Raw genomic sequence first — 21,501 nt, forward strand, 5'->3', positions numbered from 1 at the left:
ATTATAAGTTTATCAATGAATCAATATTAGACGAAATGAAAATATTTATTATTATCTTGATATCGTGATTTTTTAGTTTCTAGAATCCATATATTATTTTATTAATCTTTTTCTTATTTTTAATACGTATGATAACGTACATAATGTATCTCTCTTTAATATAAATAATGTCAAGTGACATCATTGACGATGTATATATGTATTTGCATTTGTATCGTGAGTCCATGCTACGTATGCATATCTAGAGATTTCAATACCCGATAAAGAAATATCTGAATACGTTCAGTACCAGTCATTGAAGTCACTTCCTCTCGAATTGTTCGCCGCTAGTAACCTTATACGTATAAGGGAGATCTTTGGAACAATGAATAAACGCAATATGTATATAAATACATCGTATAATGTCATGCACTTTGCTCGTACGCCTGTGGATATGCTACCTTGCAATTGTAATTCCGGCAGGTGCCACCACCTTGCGGGATAGTTGCGTGGTTCTAGTTATTGGACCTCAGCGGTGTATAAAGTCGAAGCAAACAGGGTATTTGCCAGAAATATACTTACTATGCTTTATGATTATTTCGATCGGATCTGCTTTGTTCACGAAACAATTGGGATATCTTCGTTCAGCATTTTGTCAACTTTTATTGAAATGTATCATTCAAATTCTAGAGGTGTCTACGAAGCGTGGGGCCCGTGAACAAGTAGAGACACGCTCGTATTCATTACATTCGCGTGTTCCAACGGTTTCAGGAAGCTATTGTGCTGTGATGAAGAAGTGGAAGAAGAAGGGGATTTTTACGTTAGTTCAGTGAGCTCACGCGCGTCGGAGAACAATCGTCGACGGAGGACACGATCTGAAAATCTTCGATGTCCAAAAATGGCGTTTCTCGTATAGCACACCAGCACAGTGAAGTCCGTTCGAGTTTCGTCCAACGAGTGAAGCAACCTTTTGGAAGGAAAAATTGCGTGTGAATCGAGGAATAGAGTATCCTGGAGAAACTCGGTTTCGCGAGATTCCATGTTCTGGAGATTGCTCTCGTAGAACAACGGCGTAAATATCAGTTCGTATATTCGAATATTCTCAGATTTGTACTCCCACGAATAAAATGATTTCCGCTTGGAACGTTTATCTCGACGATACAAACGTCATCCGCGACGATCAGAGTTTTGCAAAACTGTATTTTCAGAATTGTCCTTTTACGTATTTTTTGAATAAACTTACTCCAAATCGCGCTCTTCCAACGAAGATCCCGATTGGTCAATTCATGGACTATTGACCAATCGACCAATGTTCTTCTTGCAAAGTCGACGAGCAATTTGCATATATGTATATTCTAGAAACTAAATATATTATTTTGTGCTGTAGAATGATCGCGAGAAGTTACATTGAACTGTTTAAAATCACGTTGACAGTGGATCGTGATTAACATTTGTAAGACATGCAAAACATCCAAAAGTCAAGTGATCGACAGTAAAAGAGAAAAAAAAAGTTCGTTAAGGTAAATGCGGTGAAAGTGCAGGGAATAGAAATAAATTTCGTACACACCAGTTCTGCAAGTGCAAATGTGCAACGTCAATGTCTATTGAAGTTTCCCATGAAACGACGAGAGAAGACCGTGTTCTTTCTACTCTTACAATTAACTAATTTCTCGTAATGCATTCTCATAATACTAGTAAGAAATATACGTAATTGTTTCGTGTATTGAATAAATTTATATTTATTTCTATTTTCAGTTATGTGCAGGATGTTCAGAACTTAAACTGTTAGAGTTTGATCTAAACATAAAAAGGTTTGTCAGGAAATGTTTTGTTACAGAGTTACATATAAACAAATATTGCACGTATGAAACAGGTAGCTACGCATTTTTCTTTACCATTTGATTTTTACTTATGAAGTACTTTAAAATGAAAGATCTATTCAACAGAATTATCTTCACATGGATGGTGCAAAGAATTGAAAATTTTATTGAAATTCAGCAAAATTCTCAGTTCTTCATAGTCTTTTATTAATTCCATTGTTCATCGATAATTGAACATTATTTTTTACCGTATTATAATTAATGGTACGAAATCATGGCACGTGAAAAAGATATATATTTAACGTTGCTACTTAAATATTTCATGTATACAATATTTATTTCGCAACAAAGCGTGTTTGGCGTCGAATTTTATGTAACACTTTTTTCTTTTTATGTATAGATCAAGCCGTCGCAATTTGGCTGTATAAGTTCGGGACATCCTGTATATATGTACATCTCCATTGAAATCAGATAATCGACATAAACGGGAATATCCATAAGAGGATTCAATCCTGTTTCGAACGCAGTGATCGAAAGTATCGTCAGAAGTTTATTTTGATTCAATGTAAAATTTTTACGCACTTACGCAAGCTTCACCGGTCGGACAAGGTTTTGAGAGAAAAGTGATGTCATAACATGGTGTAGTGTAACGAAGCAAATTCCTCCAACACGTGCAGCTGATGTCACATTATTATACGTATCACATTAAATAACTAACAATGCAGCGTGATTAATTGTTCGATATTTTTCATCAGACATCTTTCGCACAGGAACGGGAACGAGTGATCTGCGATATTATATTTCTACGCTTTCTCGTTTCCTTTCTCTTCGCCGTAACTATAAAAAATCTAATGACTTCCAATGATTCTAGCAACTAGATTTTCATTTTACAATTCAGTTACAGTTAGTGTTACAGTAATTAGCGATTAAATTGCCACGTTATTGAAGTACAGTATACAACTGTGTAGTTAAATTACAGTGTACAACTGTGTCCTAAAGGTATTAAATCATTTGATATAGTCCGGTTGTCTCGAATTATCGATTAACTGTTTCATTATATTGGCAGTAAAAGAGTTTGCATGGTACGAATATTTTGTTGAAAAATAGGAACAAAAATGGAATCGACCGAACAACTACGACCGGAAGAATTAGTGGGTCTAGTAGCCCGTTCTGCGGAGGGCACAGCAGCGAAAGGAATGCCCATCAAAGGACACGAGGATCTCTGGGTGGAAATACAGGCGAACACTTTTCGAAATTGGGTGAATGAACACCTAAAGCACGCGGTCGATGCCGCAAACAGTCCCGTGATTGATCTCGTTGAAGATTTTCGAGATGGTACACGACTCTGCGCTCTTGTCGAGGTACTTACTAAACGACGTCTGCCTCGATGGAATCCCAGGCCAGCTAATCAGCATCATCATTTAGAAAATGTTTCAACAGCTCTTCAAGCCATCGAGGCTGACGGTGTGAAACTCGTCAACATCGGTGAGTTTCATTGATTATTCACTTATAAAATGCAAGAAAATTATGCCAAGTACATACACTCCCGTTCAGAAATCTTAGGACAAATACTATATCTGTTTGATAAGAATAATACAATAAATATAAATTATAAATTATGTACACGACATGCAATATAAATTTACAGTAAATACAATAGAAATATAATGTAATTAAATACAATAAGTACAGAACATACTTTATACAATAAAGACTCTGTTAATACATTAATATATTGTATTGTTGTATTATTATAATATATGTAATATTATATTGTATTAAGAAATATGCACAATAAGCATTGAATGTTAAAAATAAAAGTGTTCTAAGACTTTTATACGCATCTTTAGCAAAAAATGCATCGCTGTTCATGTACTTCACAATTTTATCCGCAATCGTTTCTTGATAGCAAAACATAAGCGAGAAAGAAACTTTATTACTATCAGTCTAAATATACCGCATAAACTACAGATTATTTTCTTCGAGCGATTAAAATATTCAGAATCGCAGTTATATAATTATGTATACAAGGAGGAGTTTTTTTTTTTTTTGTCAGAAAATATGCATACACACATATAATCGTACATGCGATTTACATATATATATACAGTATGAGTCAGATCACGATAAGTGTCATTAAATGTGGATCGTCGTTACAAACGTATTTTGTATGAACACACACGGATCATGCGTCTACTTGTAATTTCTCAAAGTTTTATTAACGCCACAATGATAGTATCTATTTATCCATAGTTGCAGTTACTTTTCAAAAGAAAAAGTATGTTGTGACGACGTTACTTGTAAATCGAAGTCATTGCCTTTTCAGTGTTCTATCGGCGCCTACGAGATCATGATCTAAAACCTTCATATAATTACATTATATGTAGCAACTATAAGATATAAATGCCCCGCTAAAGCATCTTTAACGCGCGAAGAAACTTTTATAGTATTTTAATAATAATTACTTGTACTTAATTACTGTGACGATGACACGGTTATTAACATTGGAAATTAGCGACGGTAATGATCAGTTTTCTTGGTATAATTTCCTTTTACCGACCAGAATTTCTCAACGACCTAAATAATTTTCACGTTACACTTGTTTCTTGCAGGTAACGTAGATATTGTCAATGGAAATCTGAAATTGATCCTTGGTCTAATATGGTCGCTCATTGTAAGGTACCAAATAGGCAAGTCCAAGTTCCCTCCAAGGAAACTTATGCTGGCATGGCTCAAGGTCAGTACATGTAGTTCATCAGTACAATTTATCGTTGAAATGTTATACATTTGCTTTTGCATATTTAGAATGTAATGTAAAAATTATACTATGTATACGAATAAAATTTTGCTAAGAGAAGATTTTTTGATCGGTATATACATTTTTACAGGCGGTCTTGCCAGAGTGTAGAGTCAATAACTTCACCACAGACTGGAATTCCGGCGTATACCTGAGTGCATTGCTTGATTATTGCCAGCCAGGTCTATTTCCTCATTGGCGCCGGCTCGATCCTAACGATAGGTGAAAATAATCAGATGAAACATTAATCTTTTTTTTTATGATTACTTCACCAATTAAAAATCAAAAATTCCATGAGAAACTTCATACTTATATTACAGTGTGTACAATTGCCGAAAAGCTATGGAGATTACAAAACGTGAATTCGATATACCTATGGTATTGGAACCAGAGTACCTTGCATCTCCATATTTGGACGAATTATCGGGAATGACCTACTTGTCGTATTTTATGAAAGAAGGTTCGCCAGGTTTTCATGCAACGTTACGTTGGGTTAACTCACAGTTACCTCATCATCCAGTACAAAACTTCACGGTGAGTGAATACTCATCATTCTGATAGTGAATAATATCATGGGCACTTTTTTAAATTCGAATCGTTTCTTTTTACAGACCGATTGGAACGATGGTAGAACTTTATGTAGCATTGTTAGAAACTTGGGTGGACCTGCTCCTGCTTACGATAAAATCGATACCGATTCTTCTATGTGGGAACATAATATACAAATGGGTAAATGTTTAAATGTAATTTACTAATTTACTAAAATTATTTTTAGTCTCTTTATTTTCTTTTTTTACTTTTTTATGAAAAATACTTTATTGTTCGCTTAATATTTTCTACTACAAAAGGTATCGACGGAGGCAAGAAACTAGGAGTGGAGCCTATTCTCAAGGCAAAGGATATGGCAGATCAAAACGTAGAACATTTAGGCGTTATGGCCTATGCAGCGTGCTTTCAATGGGTGAAGCCTCGCCCTCAAGCAAGCAAACAAATTGTTGTTCACATTGATAGCACTTCCGCTAGGGTGCAACAGCCGGTTAGTTCGTTAACTATTATCTAAGAACTTATTTATGTATTCAGTCTCCAAATTATCTTATTTAGTAAAATGTAAAAATGATTGTAATCATTATTTTTAGGTGCATTTCAAATTAGAGATTCTTACCAAAGAAGTAAATACAAGAGAAGTACGTGCTGAAGTAATAAGTCCGAGCGGACGGATAGAATGTAGACTTACATGGAATGGAGTTCATGGGAAAGGAACTTTTATACCTACAGAAGTTGGAATGCATAAGGTTTGATTCGATAATCCTAAACACATTACGTGTTGCTTTATTTAAGCAATTAATGTCGAAAAATCGTTGTTGTTTGAATTATAGTTAATGGTATATAACGACGGAGAATTAGTAGATGGCTGTCCCTATTATTTTAGAGTTTTACCACCCTTAACCAAAATTAAATCATCTGGTATGGATCCGTGCGCGATAGGATCTATCGTTGAAGTTCTAGTCAACAGTTATGGTAAACGTTTTACTCGAAATAAATGAGAAATTGTATAAGATTACATATATGTGTAAGACAAATACATTTTAGGAACTAGTCATGATGGTATTGATGTGACTGCATGGTCTCCCACTGGAAGATCTCTCTCGTGCCCTGTCAAAGAAACTGATGGAGTTCATACTGCAACCTTTCAACCTGATGAGACAGGAGAATGGAGTATCGCGATAACTCATAAAGGAAATCACATACAAGGTGGACCATTTACGTGCTTTGTATTTGATCCTAATGGAATAAAGGTACATTAGTTTTTATCTCGTGTATTTTCTTATTTATTTCGTTGAATATCTCTGACATTTGATAAATGTTTACAGCTATTGGATACGGAAGGTGCTTTGCCAGGACAACCATTTTCATTTACCATTGACGCAACAGGAACAGGAGGTCTCGGTGATGTAATAATAGATTTAGTCCATGATAAGCAGTCTGTTCCATTCAGAATGGAAAATTTTGGACACATGCAGTATCGAGTTTCATTCGTCCCATCGGAATCTGGAAAGTACAGAGTTTACGTATACTTTAATGGTTCCGACGTTCGAGGTTCTCCATTTTCTATCCGAGTGGGAACTCAAAAAGGATCGAGAAGATCAAAGGAATCTAGTCTTGATAGATCCAAATTATCTTCATTGGAGAGACGAATGAATAGTTTGAACGTTTCGGTTGGAATCGATCGATCGAGTCCTGTGCAGCAAAAGGCTTACTCCTCGCCTGCATACAAATTATCCAATTCCTCTCAACATGTACGCGAGTACTCTCCCGTGCGTCAAACTACCTCTACTTATAAGACATCGAATAATTATTCGCTGGAAAATTCTAGCTCGACATATCAAACATCAACTTCTTTCAATCATACTCGACCTCCAAATCATAGTCACAGTCCTGTTTTACGAAATCTTCATAGCCCATCTATGATTAAAGATACGAAAGAAATATATTCTACTACTACGTACACTCATTCAAGATCTCCGACTGTACAAAGTCCTAGTTTTATGAAGGAGTCGAAAGATGTTTATGCATCCAATACAATAAATAGATCTCGTTCACCAAATCCAAGTCCGACGACACATGGCCCAAGATTTTCACCAATTATTAAAGAATCACGAGAAATCTACAGTTCGGGGTCACTGAAGAGATCCCGGTCACCAAACCGAAGTCCAATGGCATATAGTAGCGCAACTCAAAGTCCTATTAGTACAAGTTTCAGTCCAAGGAACAACGACAGAGACAACGGTTACAACAGAAAAGATTCTACAGATAATGGAACAATTGACACAAGTAGCAATGTTAGAGTATCGTCGATGATAGGTGGAACGTCTAGGAGAGATTCATGGGACGCTATAGAAAAAACAAAATCATTGCTCTCTTACGGTAGTTTAGAATCTCTTGCTAATCTCACCAATAATTCTCCTGAAAATACGAATGATTCGAATTATTTCAATAACAATTACAAAAATACTCACGGCTATAATTTGAAGAATATTTTGCATACTCACAACAATACCGCCAATTTTATGTCTACCCAGAAACTTTCAACTACGGAGTACAATACGTCTCAAAAGTATAACAACGAAAATCACAATACTCGCGCACAAACGCATGGAATTCTTAAAAATAAAAACAATAATTATTACAAAGATATTGATACCACAGATGGAGTCGACGAACGATATATTAATAATGGAATTTCTAGTTCATCAACACAAAACAGAAATTACGAACTTGTGAGTGGAAGTGCGCTTGAGACATTGCCGATTCATAAACCGACTACCTTTACCATAAATCAAAATGTAGATCCGAGCAAAGTTACCGTTAATATCTCTGGTAAGTTTCCTGTTATGTTACGTCAGTAGCCTAATGAATCGTATATTTTTCAGCATTATTTATATGATTGGTTCTTAGGTCCAAGTGGTAAAGTAATACCAGTACAAAAATCAACTCTTCGAGGTTTAACGTATACTGTAACCGCCGAAGAAGTTGGAGAACATATCATTCAAGTTTTAATAAATGGCCAACATATTCAGGGCTCACCTTTTAGGTTTGTATTCATTACAATTATTGATAAAGATATACATGGTCACCACGTACGTTAAATCTAAAATTAAATTTTTCATTGTCTCAGATCGCAGGCATACAATGCCCGTGCTATTCAAGTTGGGAACATTCCGAATGGCGTTGTTAATCAACCAGTAGAATTTGAAAGTATGTATCGAAAAATATATATGATTATAAAATAAAGGTATATATGTTATCGTGCATTTCCATGATTATAGTTGACGGATGTAATGCCGGATCTGGAAATCTGGAGATCCTCGTGAATGGTGGTCACGTAACTAGTTTTGTCAGAGCATTAGGTAGTCAACGATTTCTGGCATCGTTTGTACCTCACGAAGCTGTTGTACACCTCGTGGAAATGACATTCAACGGCGAAGTTGTCCCTGGTAAGTCACTTTTTATGTGATATTTGTACAATGAGAGATATTATAATTTAACAAATTAAACTACGTTCAGTGTACAAAAAGGTAATTTTAAACATTTCCAAGCCTAAAATATTTAATGAAAATAATATTTTTATTTCTTGACTCGATGAATTTTTTCTCAACGCGATTACATATCTTTTTATAAAGATAACAATTAAATAGAAGTTTGTTAATTGGATCTTTCTACTTCTATTCAGTAAAACAATTATTCTAGTCTTGAAGCGAGTTATCAAATATTTATCGAAAATGTTTTTCTTTATAAAACGTTATTGTGTTTAAATTTTGTATAACAAAACATTCAACATTATTTTTCAAATGCATTTATACATATATATGTACTGTTCGAATCAATAGGCCATTGATCAGGTCATTGACTTGCGATTTCACGCATCCACGTGATGTTCCACTGACACATATACAACGTCATCATTTCCTTTCCTTTTTGAATTTTTTCCTTTCGTTTATCAGCTAAGCACTGTGGAAGAACAATATTCGTATCCAAACATATAATTACACAGAGTTTAGGTATTTCTGAAATTTATCTTAAATGATATATTATTTAGTGATCTTAATAAAATAAAATATAAATCAAAAGTCAGAAATGGCAAACTTTCTGTAAGTGACACGTTATGAGTTACTAGCAATTCTTTACTAGTAAAGTAAAACTGAAGGAATTTATGTCACGCTACTGCATACCTAAGAAAAAAAAGAAAAGATATTTATTAGATGCAAAATGTAGAAAAGTGCATTTTGCAGTTGCAATTATACATTGAACACGTAATATTACAAAGAAACCCGTTGCTACATTATTTTCCAATTGTCTCGAGTATTAGCATGGTTCAAATGTTCTTATTTTCAAATCTTCTTATTTTTGAAAAAAAGGATATCAAAGAAAATTCAATATTTCAGCCTATATTATACCATACAATACTTTTAGGTAAATTACATTTAAATATTTTTGCACGTGATGTTCAAGTAACTAACATTATTAACTGAAAAGAAAAGAGACGGGCAAAAGGAGACCGTAGGTGTGGTTACTGCAGCCTTTGTGCGCTTGTAGAGTGTAGAGACGTATTTGGTTACGAACGAGGATAGACGGTCTCTGCCTACACACAGCTAAACGTAATTTATGTAACTGCATGTACTACAATAATGATTATAATAAGCCTCAAGATTGTGAAGGAAATATCGAAATTTGATGCTCGTACGTGGTTAATTAATTGTACGGACAATATGGGTAACTCTCTTTTTATTTTTATTTTTGACAGTAACAGTAATCTACATCACTGTAACCTCATTTCGCGCGACTTTATTGCACCTTTGCTATTTATCAGGAAAGAAACGTTCGCGTCTGTTTCTATCTTAAGGCATCACGCGAAATAACTTAGAAGACGTTTGGAATGTGTTCCCCTACTGTTTAATTTCCTTAACCTCCCTACCTTACGATATTCTTTCCTCCTCAGTCCTTTAATATAATATGCTACATCGTGTTAGATGTAAAGCATTGAAAGCATCACATGTAATTTTTATTTGTTAATCTTCATTTTGAAGAATTAAAATTGAAAATTCAAATTCATGTCCCATAGCATAGGATTACAGTTTGTATTTTCGTTCGAATCGAAACCGCAATTCCTGCCACGAGTGTGACTCGATACTACAACTCAAACGGTTAATTTTTCTTTCATCTTTTATAAAAATTTCTTTTTCACGTAGTTATCTTGGAAATAATATAAATATTGATTTCCTGTGATTAAAAGTACGCCTGATATTAAAAATTAATTATATAAATTAATATCTACGTGATGAAAAAAAAGAAAAAAAATGCATGCTTGCATCGTATACAAATATAGTTTCTAAATGCAAGTGATGCGCAAATTACCGTAACGCTTAGTTAGAATACGTGCTAACCATGAAAATTTCGATTATGTATTAATTATACTAATTTATGCGTTTACACGATGAAAGCTATTGTATTATACGTTTATATAACATTATGTTACATTCATGCCGAAAACACCATGTTCGAACCGTAATTGAATCCGATTTGTTGTTGCACAAGCGATGATTTCATTCCTGTTACGATGTACCAGATTTGCAAATTGCATTTACTCTTTCGAGGTGTTTCTCGCATTTCAATGAATCGATAACAGTTGAGGAGAAATTTTTGGAAATATTGAAACGAGTTTTCTTCCGTATGACCCGTTACGTTGGGGAATGTAGCGAATCGCGGGCCATAGCTTCTTCAATGTAACTCTCGGTCCTAAGAATGTAGCGCAAGACAATTCAGAGCAAAAGGAAAGCAGCGGAGCGTGTAAAAGCTGTCGAAACATACTTTTTAATTGCCTTTTTACTTTTCTACTCTCACGCTTTTTGCATTGGCAAATGGCAAACATTACGGTATCAACGTGAAATCGCGACGAACACTGACGAACTTACTTCCTTGAACGTACGAAGTTTGAATCTTTCTCGCGCGGTTGATTGTGAAAAAAAAAAAAAAGAAAAAGAAATGGAAATGCAAAATCGTTGATGCGTGAAAGGCCGTAGAAATACCGAACGAACTTGACCGGCGATGAAATTGCAATGCATGGAGAGTCACATTCCTTCTACGGATTGAGATATCGAGCTCCAATGTTCGGCTGGCATAGCAGATCGAACAGCGTGAAGCACGATTGCCAAACGGAATCGTGACCACCTGAAAGCAAAAGATTAATTTACAGAAAAAGCTAATTAACACACTTGTCCCGTGTTTGTTTGAAAATAATTCCGCGCTGAACGTACGAACCGGCGAGGTTTCTATTTGCGGTCAACGTTAAAGTATCGAAATACGCAGATCAGGTATCCTGTGAACGTGTACTGCAGTATGTACACCGTAGCCAGTCGAACAGGCAAGAAACGGATGGGAGGAGACATGGTCGTATCGTGGCCATTTGAAACCCCACTCCGATTTGTGTCGTCGAGTTAATTTCTAATCGAAACGATCTTTTCTCCCTAGTGAGGGATCGTCGCGAGAGAGAGAAAGAAGGCTGTAAAATTTGGCTATAGAGTGAAATAAAATGGACGCAGGGGGGGAAATACGAGAGAAAATTGTTGAACGTATGCTGAGAGTAGCACGGCCCTGGTTTTGGGCCTAAGCAGCGGCAGCAACCCAGTAGTAGTAGCCAGCAAGCAGCTACACCCGTCCCGTCGCTTGGCTTCGAGTCTGTCGTGAATCGCGACTTGCTGACGTTTCCCCGTCAAGGAATCGGAACTGCAAAGAAGTTCCCTCGATTTTCTCGATCGTTCGATCTCTCTCTCTCTCTCTCCTTTCTTCTGTCACTCGTCGTTTGTAGTTATTCGATCGGCTTTAAAATGGATTTTCAACGGAATCATTCGCAATTGGTGTTCAGCGGAGACGAGATAATCGCGATCGAATTAGTGCGCGAGCAACTGTGAAAATATTCAACATTTGTATTCGTACTTATGGTCGAGACGAAAATGTATTCCTTAATAGATGGGCCGTATCATTGACCGATATATCGATTTGATTCGTGTGTTTTACTTCCCGTTTTTTCATGTTTCAAGTACCCCTGTAACGTAACTTCGATTCCACCTTCTCCCTCCCCCCCCCTTTTCAAGTTTTTCAGCATTTTTCAGGTTTCTTAGTTTGAAATTAAAAGTGATCAAGGTAATTCGGTTTCGAATTATATCTCTGTTATATTTACCAGTCATTTGTCAATCTGGCGAATTCGAATGATTAATTTCAACGATTTTCCCACGATAATTACAAAAACCAGTTTCTTCGATGCTTCGCGCATATTGTTGTTCACTGAACCCACGAGGGTTAGAAAGCATCTGATTAGAGCTGCAATTTTACTCGAACTAGCGCAATATTATAGAAAAGTTTTATTATTATTTTAAACAAGTTAATGTTAGTTATCATGGATTATTATTTATTGTAATTCATTATCATTGTCGATCGACGACTGTTACTATACCTGTAATGCTTATTGTTATTTAATATCTGATAAAATCATAAATTAACAGGATCACCCTGGCGTGTGGGCATTATGCCATCCCCAAAAATGTCAGTGATTGGGGATTCCATAAGATTGGTTTCTGCTGGCAGTCCAGCATTTTTTGAACTTTCTGCTCTTGGCTTCAATAGTAATGAAATTGATGTACAAATTATAAGTACGTATCCAGAATTAATTATTATATTTTCTGTATTTGGAATTGTACACCATAATTGAGTAAAGTAAAAATTTCTTATAAATATGTAATGTTCATTTCTAGCACCTTCCAAGAGACATATACCAGCAAAAATTAACGAAGAATCAGGAAGGCCAGGAGAATTTCGCGTTGAATTTACCCCAATAGAAGTAGGCAGTCATCTTGTAGAAGTAACCATCGCTGGACAAAAGCTACCGGCAGGACCATTGGTTGCTAAGGTGTACAACAGCAGTTTAATTCAAGTTACTGACGTGCCCAGTGCTGTCATAGGACATGCCTGTCAATTTAGAGGTAGCTGAAGATAATGACTTATAAATGAGAAGATATAATATATGTGAATCTACACTTGTTAATTTTACAGTTGATGCCAGTGCAGCTGGTGAAGGACAACTTGAAATTTCTATCAATGAAGGAGAAGTACCCAATCATGTTCAAGTGGTAGGAGGAGGACGTTGTCTTGTTTCTTTCACACCAGAAATCGCTAAATCACATTATATTGATATAAAATTTAATGGAGAAGCAGTGAAAGGATGTCCTTTTATTTGTAATGTGTCTGATACCAGTAGGGTAACGTTAAGTTTGAATCATCTGGAATTAATTCCAGTAGACCAACCTGCTAGTTTTCATATGGGAGTTGATGGCAGTGGCAGTGCAGAGCTTGCAGTTTCTGTAAGAGGTCAGTAAAAATAATAATAAGATCTACAGTACTATTTACACACGCGATGTCAAGAAAGAGTATTCTCTTTAGGACCAAATAATGAATTGCCTGTAAAAGTAACTGGAGATATAAAAAGTGGGTTTACTGCTGAATTTATTCCAAGAGATGTTGGTGTCCATTCAATTAGTGTTGAATACAATGGCCATCCTGTAAATGGCACACCCTTTTTAGCTAAGGCATTTAATGCGGATAAAGTATTAATTGGTCCAGTAGCTAGGGGTAGCGTTGGTCAACCTACACATTTTACTGGTATTTAAAACTTGCTTTACGTTCAATCTTCGATTTTTCTTTTTTTTTTTTAATTCGTTAAAAATACCTTTTACCTTCGATAGTTGATGCAAGTCAAGCCGGCGAAGGGAATCTAGAAATTACAATATCAGCTCGCAGTCAAAATATACCTACTCAAGTCACGCCACAAGGAAATGCTCGATTCTCAGTTAGTTTCGTACCATTTGAGGCGTGCGAGCATATAATTAATATAGCTTTCAACAAACGAACAGTACCAGGCTGCCCGATCATAACTCGGGTAGGTGGTGATAGTCATGTAACTGTAAGTGGGCAGGCATTAAGCAGTGCTGGACTTGGACGACAAAGTTATCTTACCGTTAGTAACGTTGCCGGTAGCTTGGAAGATTTAGAAGTTAATGTTGAAGGTATGTTTATTTCCTTTTTAATATCATTGACATTTTCTACTGTAATTATACATTACAATATATATATATAATATGTGTATCCCGCATGTATCTATCAGTTCAAAGTCGTATCTTTACCGTTGTCACTCAATTTTCATTGTGATATCATACTCTGTGTTTGATATCCCTTCATACTCTGTTTCAATTTAGTATTATAAGATTTTTGCAAATGTTGCACAATGGTTTTATTGACAACCGGAAGTATTATATATATAAGCACCTTCTATGTTGTATTCATCACTTTCATAATAAATTTCTGATCTTTTGTTCCATTTGTTAGTAATATTCATTTAATGAGATTTGTCTGTTAATTATGGTGGAAACTTGCACGAAGTTCTGCCTCTGTGTTTGTCTGTCTTGTTAATCTCTAGCTTGAGAGCAATTCTCTCTCTGTTGCAGGTCGGCCAGCTTTCAGACTACGACATTACTAGACTTCTCAAACACAACTAATCTTATTTTTATTTTAATAATGGATTATATCGAATAATTGGTGGTGGGTTTTTTTTTTTACTTAACATGTTCTCTAAAAGTATTGCATAGAGATAGTTTTTTATGTTGTTTTCATGATCTTTTTCTTACCATCTTAGAATGTTACCATCTTAAAATACTATAAAGGCGACGGTTTTACTTTAATATTCAATTAAAACAGTGACTAACACTTTCCAAATTTTACTAAATTAAAGTAAGCATGACGGCCATCTTTATGGTGCTATATATATATATATATGTTGTTAATTTTATCTTAATTCTTAAGCATTATCGCATAATGTTACAAATTTTGAATGTGAAACTTTTATTGCTTTAGCTAATGTGCCAATATGATCATTTACTTGAGTAGTATTTAGCTATTAAGTATAATATCGACAATGCAAAAATCGACCTCGAATATACTCCTTAAATTTCCATACATTCTGCTTGAGTTACATAACTTTGCAATATTAATTAACTCTTAATCCGAATTCAATTACCAGATGATACAAGCAAACTAATACTTTTATTTCTATTTAAAAAATTCTAGTAGTTAATTTTTTCATAACAGTACATACAAATATATTGCTTCTTTTAATCAGACAGTGCTTATTACAATTAGATACCTTAACAACAGAAAAAATAATTGACCAACTCGCATAATCACTCTACTGTTCATTTTTGATATCCTTGTGATCCACCCTAGTAGTTGGCTGACTAAATTATATTTTAACAACTAACCGGCGGACTTGATAGGACCCAATGGACAGGCCGTACCCGCTCAAGTCACTGACAACAAAGATACAACGTGCAGCGTAGCATTTACGCCGCGAGTAGTTGGAGAACATAGAATTTCAGTAAGCCATCGGAATGTTCCCGTGATTGGTAGCCCATTTAGCTGCAAAGTGTACGATGTGACTGCTATCAAAGTGAAGGATTCTAAACATGGTGTTATTGGAATGCCTGTAACTTTCTTAGGTACTGTTGTCATTGTTAAAAATATACTGAAATATGATATAATACATATATAGAAAAATATTTGTTGATATTTTTTTCTTTTTTGTTTTTCAGTTGAAACTAGTCAGGCGGGGCCCGGAAACCTAGAAGTGACAGTAAACGGTGGTCGCGTACCTACATCTGCTCAAGCTCAGGGTCCTCATACGTACGCAATATCGTTTACACCTCGGGAGCCAATTGTACATACTGTGGATTTGAGGTTTAACGGAGAGGATGTACCTGGCAGTCCTTTTAGTTGCCAGGTATGATATTATTTTGCCCTCTCCTGTTTCTATGTAATTAATTTTTGTATTAAGAATGACTAACTTTTGATGTGAAACGTCAGGTGAGCGACACAGCGAAAGTAATAATAACTGAAGGACTTGAAAAAGTGTCTGTGAATCGCTTGACAACATTTACAATAGAAGCGGATACCTCATTAGGAACTCCTACTGTGGAAGTTCTTTCACCAACTAGAGAAAGTTTACCAATTCATGTCAAGCAAAGTGGCCATGGATGTTATACTGCAGGATTTACACCTAAAGATGTTGGTATGTGAATAAATAATGGCAATAAAAGAGATATTTATAAAAAAAAAATATGTAAAATTTACAGGTGATCATAGCGTTGAAGTAAAAATAAGCGGATTGCACGTAGAAGGTAGTCCATTTTTAGTAAAAGCTTACAATGCTGATAAAGTAAAAGTAACAGACATAAATAGTGGTATCGTTGGTAAACCAGTCTTCTTTAGCAGTAAGTATGACATTTTCTTCGTTACTCGTTTCTTCTACGTTTCAAATATTTATTTATTACATCTGCTCACATTTAATTTTAGTCAATGCTAGTCAAGCAGGTGCTGGTAATCTCGAAATCATTGTTGCTGTAAATGGTAAAAATGTACCGAATTACGTACAAAGCGAAGGAAATGCGAAGTTCAGAGTTAATTTCAAACCGCAAGAAGCTGCTGTACATAGTCTTAGTGTTCGCTTTAATGGAGAACCTGTTCCAGGTATATATACGACTCTATGATACATGATAATCACATATTGCGTAAGTGACTCAAATAAAATTTTTTATGTTTAGGTTCACCATTCAGCTGTAAAGTAGTTGGTGCAGGTCAAGCTGTAATTACAGGTCACAATTTAAAAATGGGAGCCGTAAAGCAATTAATGTCCTTTATCGTAGATCCACAAGCTCCTTCAGCAAATTGTGACGTAATTGTAACACCTCCATCGAACATATCACTTCCCATTACGATAGAACCTGTAGATGGAAAATATAATATCAGTTTTATGCCTACGGAAGTGGGTAGACATAATATCAGCATATTAGTGGACAGTGAACATGTGAAAGGCTCTCCATTTGCTTGCAATATTTATGACGTTACAAAGGTAATTTATTTAAGATGTTAGAAAATATCGTGTGTTTAAATATTATAATCATTTAATTAAAAATTAATGCAGGTACACGTATCAGGTCTCTCAGAAGCGTTATTAGGTCAAGCAACAACATTTACTGTTGATGCAGCAGAAGCTGGTGAGGGTACATTGGAATTGGTAGTGAGCACGGAAAATAATACAGTTAAGGCTGAAGTAGTTGCCTGTGCTCGTGGATTATACGATGTGACATTTGTTCCACAGACTACTAGTACTCATTATGTTAATATTAGTTTCAATGATGACAATGTACCAGGTTTATAATTTAATATCTTTTTTTTTTCTTATCAAATCTTAATTAACATTCATAAAAAGTCAGTAACATTAAACGTGATTTAATAGGAAGTCCATTCAAATGTCCAGTGATTAGTACAATGTTAGATGGACCGTCTATGATTCGTGTTGGGAATACAGCATACATGGACTTAGAAATGCCAGGATTAGAGGGGCCTGTATCTGCAGAGGTTACAGGTAAATGTTTTGTGTCGTTATTATCGTTGCATAATACATCTTTTGATTTTATAATTCAATTGTGATATAGGCCCTGATGGTATAATTATTCCATGTACATTGACAAAATTATCATCCAATTTGTATCGAGTCGAAATTCGAACGCGACAAGTCGGTACTTATAGTGTAATATTCAGTGACGGTCATAAGATCATCAGTTCTCAGACACTTCAAGCTTTCGATCCTGGAAAAGTGATAATTAAAGAAGTATCAGATGTAGTTTGTCATCGACCAGGAACCATTACAGGTACAACATATATAAAATATAATTTTACGTTAAAATATTCGTAAAATATTTCAAATAATTCTATAAAATTTTCAAGTTATCGCATCAAAAGAAGCCGGACCAGGAAAATTGACCGTAAATGTACGCGCCGCTGGAGCTGATGTTGATAGCGTAGTCAGAGAAGGAGAAAATGGCCAATATGACATAATGTTTCATCCTACACGAGCAGCTCCTCATAAAATCCACATAAAATATAATGAAATCCATATATTAGGTATAATATCTAATGCCTGTTTGTATAATTATTACTTTAGTCTTGTTTTGGTTCATTTATATTATTTCTTTTAGGAAGCCCATTAGATGTGACAGTTCGCAGTCCTACTGGAGGAAGAGAAGTAACTGCGACAGGATTAGGATTGTACCAATCATGCGTTGGAAAAGTGACCTCATTTACTATCGAAACTTTAGGAAGCTCTGGAAAAGAGTTTGATGTAGTGATCAGTGGACCACAAGGTAATGCAGTTCCAGTTCGGTGTTATCAACATAGAGATGGAAATTTACTTGCTGAGTTCACCACAAATACCGTAGGTACGTAATTTGAAAATACAGAGGGTATTATTGCCAATGTTGCTGTATCTGATAATTAAAATATTTTGATTTTATTAGGGACGTATAAAATTGATGTCTTACAAGGTACAAAACCAGTTCTGGGTTCACCTTTCTTCTGTCAAGCTTTCGATGTTTCCAAAATAAAATTGCAAGAGCTAGGGCCAATGACAGTATCTATACACGATCATATTGCCTTTAAAAGTATGTATTTTAAAATGATAAAATTATAAATATTTTATTTCACGGACTAAAAGAACATTTTTGCTACAATTATAATCATAAATTGTTATTACAGTAATAAAAACAGACGCTGGAATGGCAGATCTGGATGTAGTAGCAACAAGTCCATTAGGTCAAGAGCTTCCGCTACAAGTTACTCCACTTAACGACGGTGCTGAGATGGTTGAATTTTCTCCCAGTGTACCTGGTACATATATGATTAACATCACATATGGTAAGGCCAATATCTATGTACATCCTTTGAAAATTTTTAATTTGTTTGAAAAATACTTTAGCTATATTTTTCTATTTAGGTGGATGTTCTGTACCAGATAGTCCATTAATATGTACAGTTGATGCAGCCGGACAAGCCCGTGCAAAAGGAGAAGGTTTATTAGGCGGACACGTAGATAAACCAGCACATTTTATTGTTACTGGTACTAGAAGTCCTCCGGCAGTTCAGGTATCTGCAAAAAGAAATATAATTTTTCATTTAATCATCCTCCATAAGTATTACTATATTTGTATTACATTTGCATTGTGTTTTATTAAAAATTGGTTCCTGCTTTTTTTTACAGGTAGATGGTCCGGATAGCGTTTCAAAAGCAATTATCGAAGCGGGGGCTAATCCAGGTACTTGGAATGTGTCTTATGTTCCAACCGAAGTTGGAGTATTCGACATTCGAGTCGTTTCTGCAAGTCAACAACTTCCAGGATCTCCTTGGCATCCAAAAATTATAGATACGCGAAATCTTCGTGTAATCGGTAAGTAATAATAACAATTATTTTTTTACATTACAGGATTATTATTGTTGTTGCTGTTATTGTTATTACTATTATAAAAAAATATATTAATTTCTAGAAATATTTTTTTTATTTTTCTCTAAGGCGGTTGGTCAGCTGTATGTGATGATGTTGGACGATTAAAGTTACATCCATCAAATAAAATTAGTTTCGACACTGCGGAAGCTGGACCTGGCGAACTTACTGGAAAAATAGGGGACCATCCATTATCATTTGAAATGACTTCAAATAATAGACTAAAACTCATTCAGCCAGAATTAAATAGTGGAGAACATCGTTTGGAAATATTATTTAACGGAACACCATTTCCAGGCGCTCCAAAATTAGCAATTGTTCAAGATTTAGAGGTAGTTAATTATGCAAAATTAAGTTAATAACATTATAAATGTGTAAAATTATTAATACTATCCCTTATGTTTAGCCACCTGTACAAGACACAAGTCGAGTTTTGCTAAGAGGAAGAGGATTAACATCAGCAAAGTGTGGAGAAGAAGTCAGTTTCACAATAGATGGCTCCCAAGCTGGCACAGGTACACCAAAAGTTCAATTGTTTTCGCCAACTAGCGAACTCAGTGTAATGTTGCAACATTTAGGTAAATATTTCGTTGTTTTCTTTTTTTATTTTGTTACGTTATGTTTATAAAAGATGGGTTCATGAACAGGAGATAGCGTTTATCGAGCAAGTTATATACCATTAACTCCTGATCCTCTTTTGATGACTGTCTCTTGGAATGGGAGACAGTTGAAAGGATGTCCTTTGCAAATAAATGTAACGAGCGCAGCTGATGCATCTCGAGTCATTTGTTCTGGAGATGGATTGAAACATGGTATAGTCGGTCAGGAAATAAGAAGTTTTATTGATACAAGACGTGCTGGCCCTGGTACGTATTCTGATCTACAAATCTTATATTTATTACTTAATAGCATGTATCAAATCTAAATATTTATCAAATATTTATTAGGTGAATTAACGGCGCATTGTGTTGGCCCACATAAAGTTGCTTATTGCGAATTGTATGATCACGGTGATGCAACATTTACATTGAACGTAAAACCTCAAGAAGCTGGACGTCATGCGTTAACCATTAAATATGCTGGAGAACATGTTCCTGGCTCTCCATTTACATTACGCGTTTCTGGTGCTCCAGATGCTTCAAAGGTAATACGGGATTCAAAATGTTGCCTGTAAATGTGGAAATGAATGGTAAAAAATATTTTTAACGATAGGTTCGAGTTTACGGTCCAGGAATAGAACACGGTGTATTAGCAACGTTTCAGTCTCGTTTTATTTGCGACACTCGTGGAGCAGGCGCTGGTCAGTTAACCGTGAGAGTCCGTGGCCCTAAAGGAGCATTTAGAGTAGAAATGCAGAGAGAAACTCAAAAGGATCGTATAATACTATGCCGATATGATCCAACGGAACCAGGTGATTACAGAGTTGAAGTTCGTTGGGCAGGCGTCCTTGTACCTGGTTCTCCATTTCCTGTTAAAATCGTTGATACACAAGATGAATTATTGATGTTGACACAGGTAAAAGTCAGAATGGTAAAAATATTCAAAATAATAGAAATGTTGAAACTAACCTTTTCTTTTTTTTATTTGGTTTAGAATGGAGATAATTATTCAACGGGACATCATACTATCGCTTCATGGCGTGGATCACAAGCTATATTATAAGTATATTACGCATAATGTTGTTATTATTTTATATGAACTAATAATATATTTTCATAATATATAATGATTTTGTAACTTATCTAAAATCAGCAGTAAAACATATTTTATTAACTTTTTTATTATAATACATTTTATTATATTTATACGTACATACGTACATATATATACATACACATGCATGTAGGATGATATATATGTATATATATGATATACGAGAACGAGAGAGAGAGAAAGAGAATAAAACAAAATCATTTATTACTAAATAACAGTATATTTTTATGAAAACATACCATTAGTAATATATATC

The 21,501-nt window shown here is 35.1% G+C and overlaps 1 protein-coding gene and 1 long non-coding RNA gene across 6 annotated transcripts; one reads left to right on the forward strand and one right to left on the reverse strand.

Annotated features, from left to right (window-relative positions):
• Positions 1-735: 735 nt before the first annotated feature.
• On the forward strand, positions 736-21,319 carry LOC122534486 (filamin-A). Of its 5 annotated transcripts, none has more exons than XM_043665150.1 (40): positions 736-1,061; positions 2,907-3,284; positions 4,412-4,536; positions 4,688-4,818; positions 4,917-5,130; positions 5,208-5,325; positions 5,445-5,632; positions 5,733-5,888; positions 5,973-6,114; positions 6,187-6,392; positions 6,468-7,974; positions 8,053-8,188; positions 8,273-8,352; positions 8,424-8,591; positions 12,654-12,800; positions 12,903-13,130; positions 13,201-13,515; positions 13,588-13,806; positions 13,890-14,210; positions 15,474-15,695; positions 15,789-15,976; positions 16,060-16,264; positions 16,329-16,466; positions 16,549-16,722; positions 16,797-17,104; positions 17,177-17,405; positions 17,492-17,620; positions 17,691-17,906; positions 17,983-18,159; positions 18,234-18,473; positions 18,552-18,695; positions 18,790-18,948; positions 19,028-19,176; positions 19,292-19,478; positions 19,602-19,864; positions 19,939-20,110; positions 20,180-20,398; positions 20,480-20,676; positions 20,745-21,047; positions 21,126-21,319. In XM_043665150.1, exons 2-40 carry the CDS (start codon positions 2,915-2,917, stop codon positions 21,192-21,194), a joined length of 8,859 nt encoding a protein of 2,952 aa, XP_043521085.1. In that variant the 5' UTR covers positions 736-1,061; positions 2,907-2,914; the 3' UTR covers positions 21,195-21,319. The 5 variants fall into 5 exon arrangements, with proteins under 5 accessions (XP_043521085.1, XP_043521086.1, XP_043521084.1 ...); XM_043665151.1 differs by having other exon boundaries at positions 736-1,051; XM_043665149.1 differs by lacking the exon at positions 736-1,061 and adding an exon at positions 1,367-1,673.
• On the reverse strand, positions 12,810-13,307 carry LOC122534492. Its single transcript, XR_006307915.1, has 2 exons — positions 13,184-13,307; positions 12,810-13,116 (listed from the first exon to the last, which is right to left on the reverse strand). It is a non-coding gene; the product is annotated as an uncharacterized LOC122534492 (long non-coding RNA).
• Positions 21,320-21,501: the final 182 nt, after the last annotated feature.

Source organism: Frieseomelitta varia, unplaced genomic scaffold (assembly GCF_011392965.1).
Source record: "Frieseomelitta varia isolate USP_RPSP 00005682 unplaced genomic scaffold, Fvar_1.2 scaffold_600, whole genome shotgun sequence".
Taxonomy (NCBI): Eukaryota; Metazoa; Arthropoda; class Insecta; order Hymenoptera; family Apidae; genus Frieseomelitta; species Frieseomelitta varia.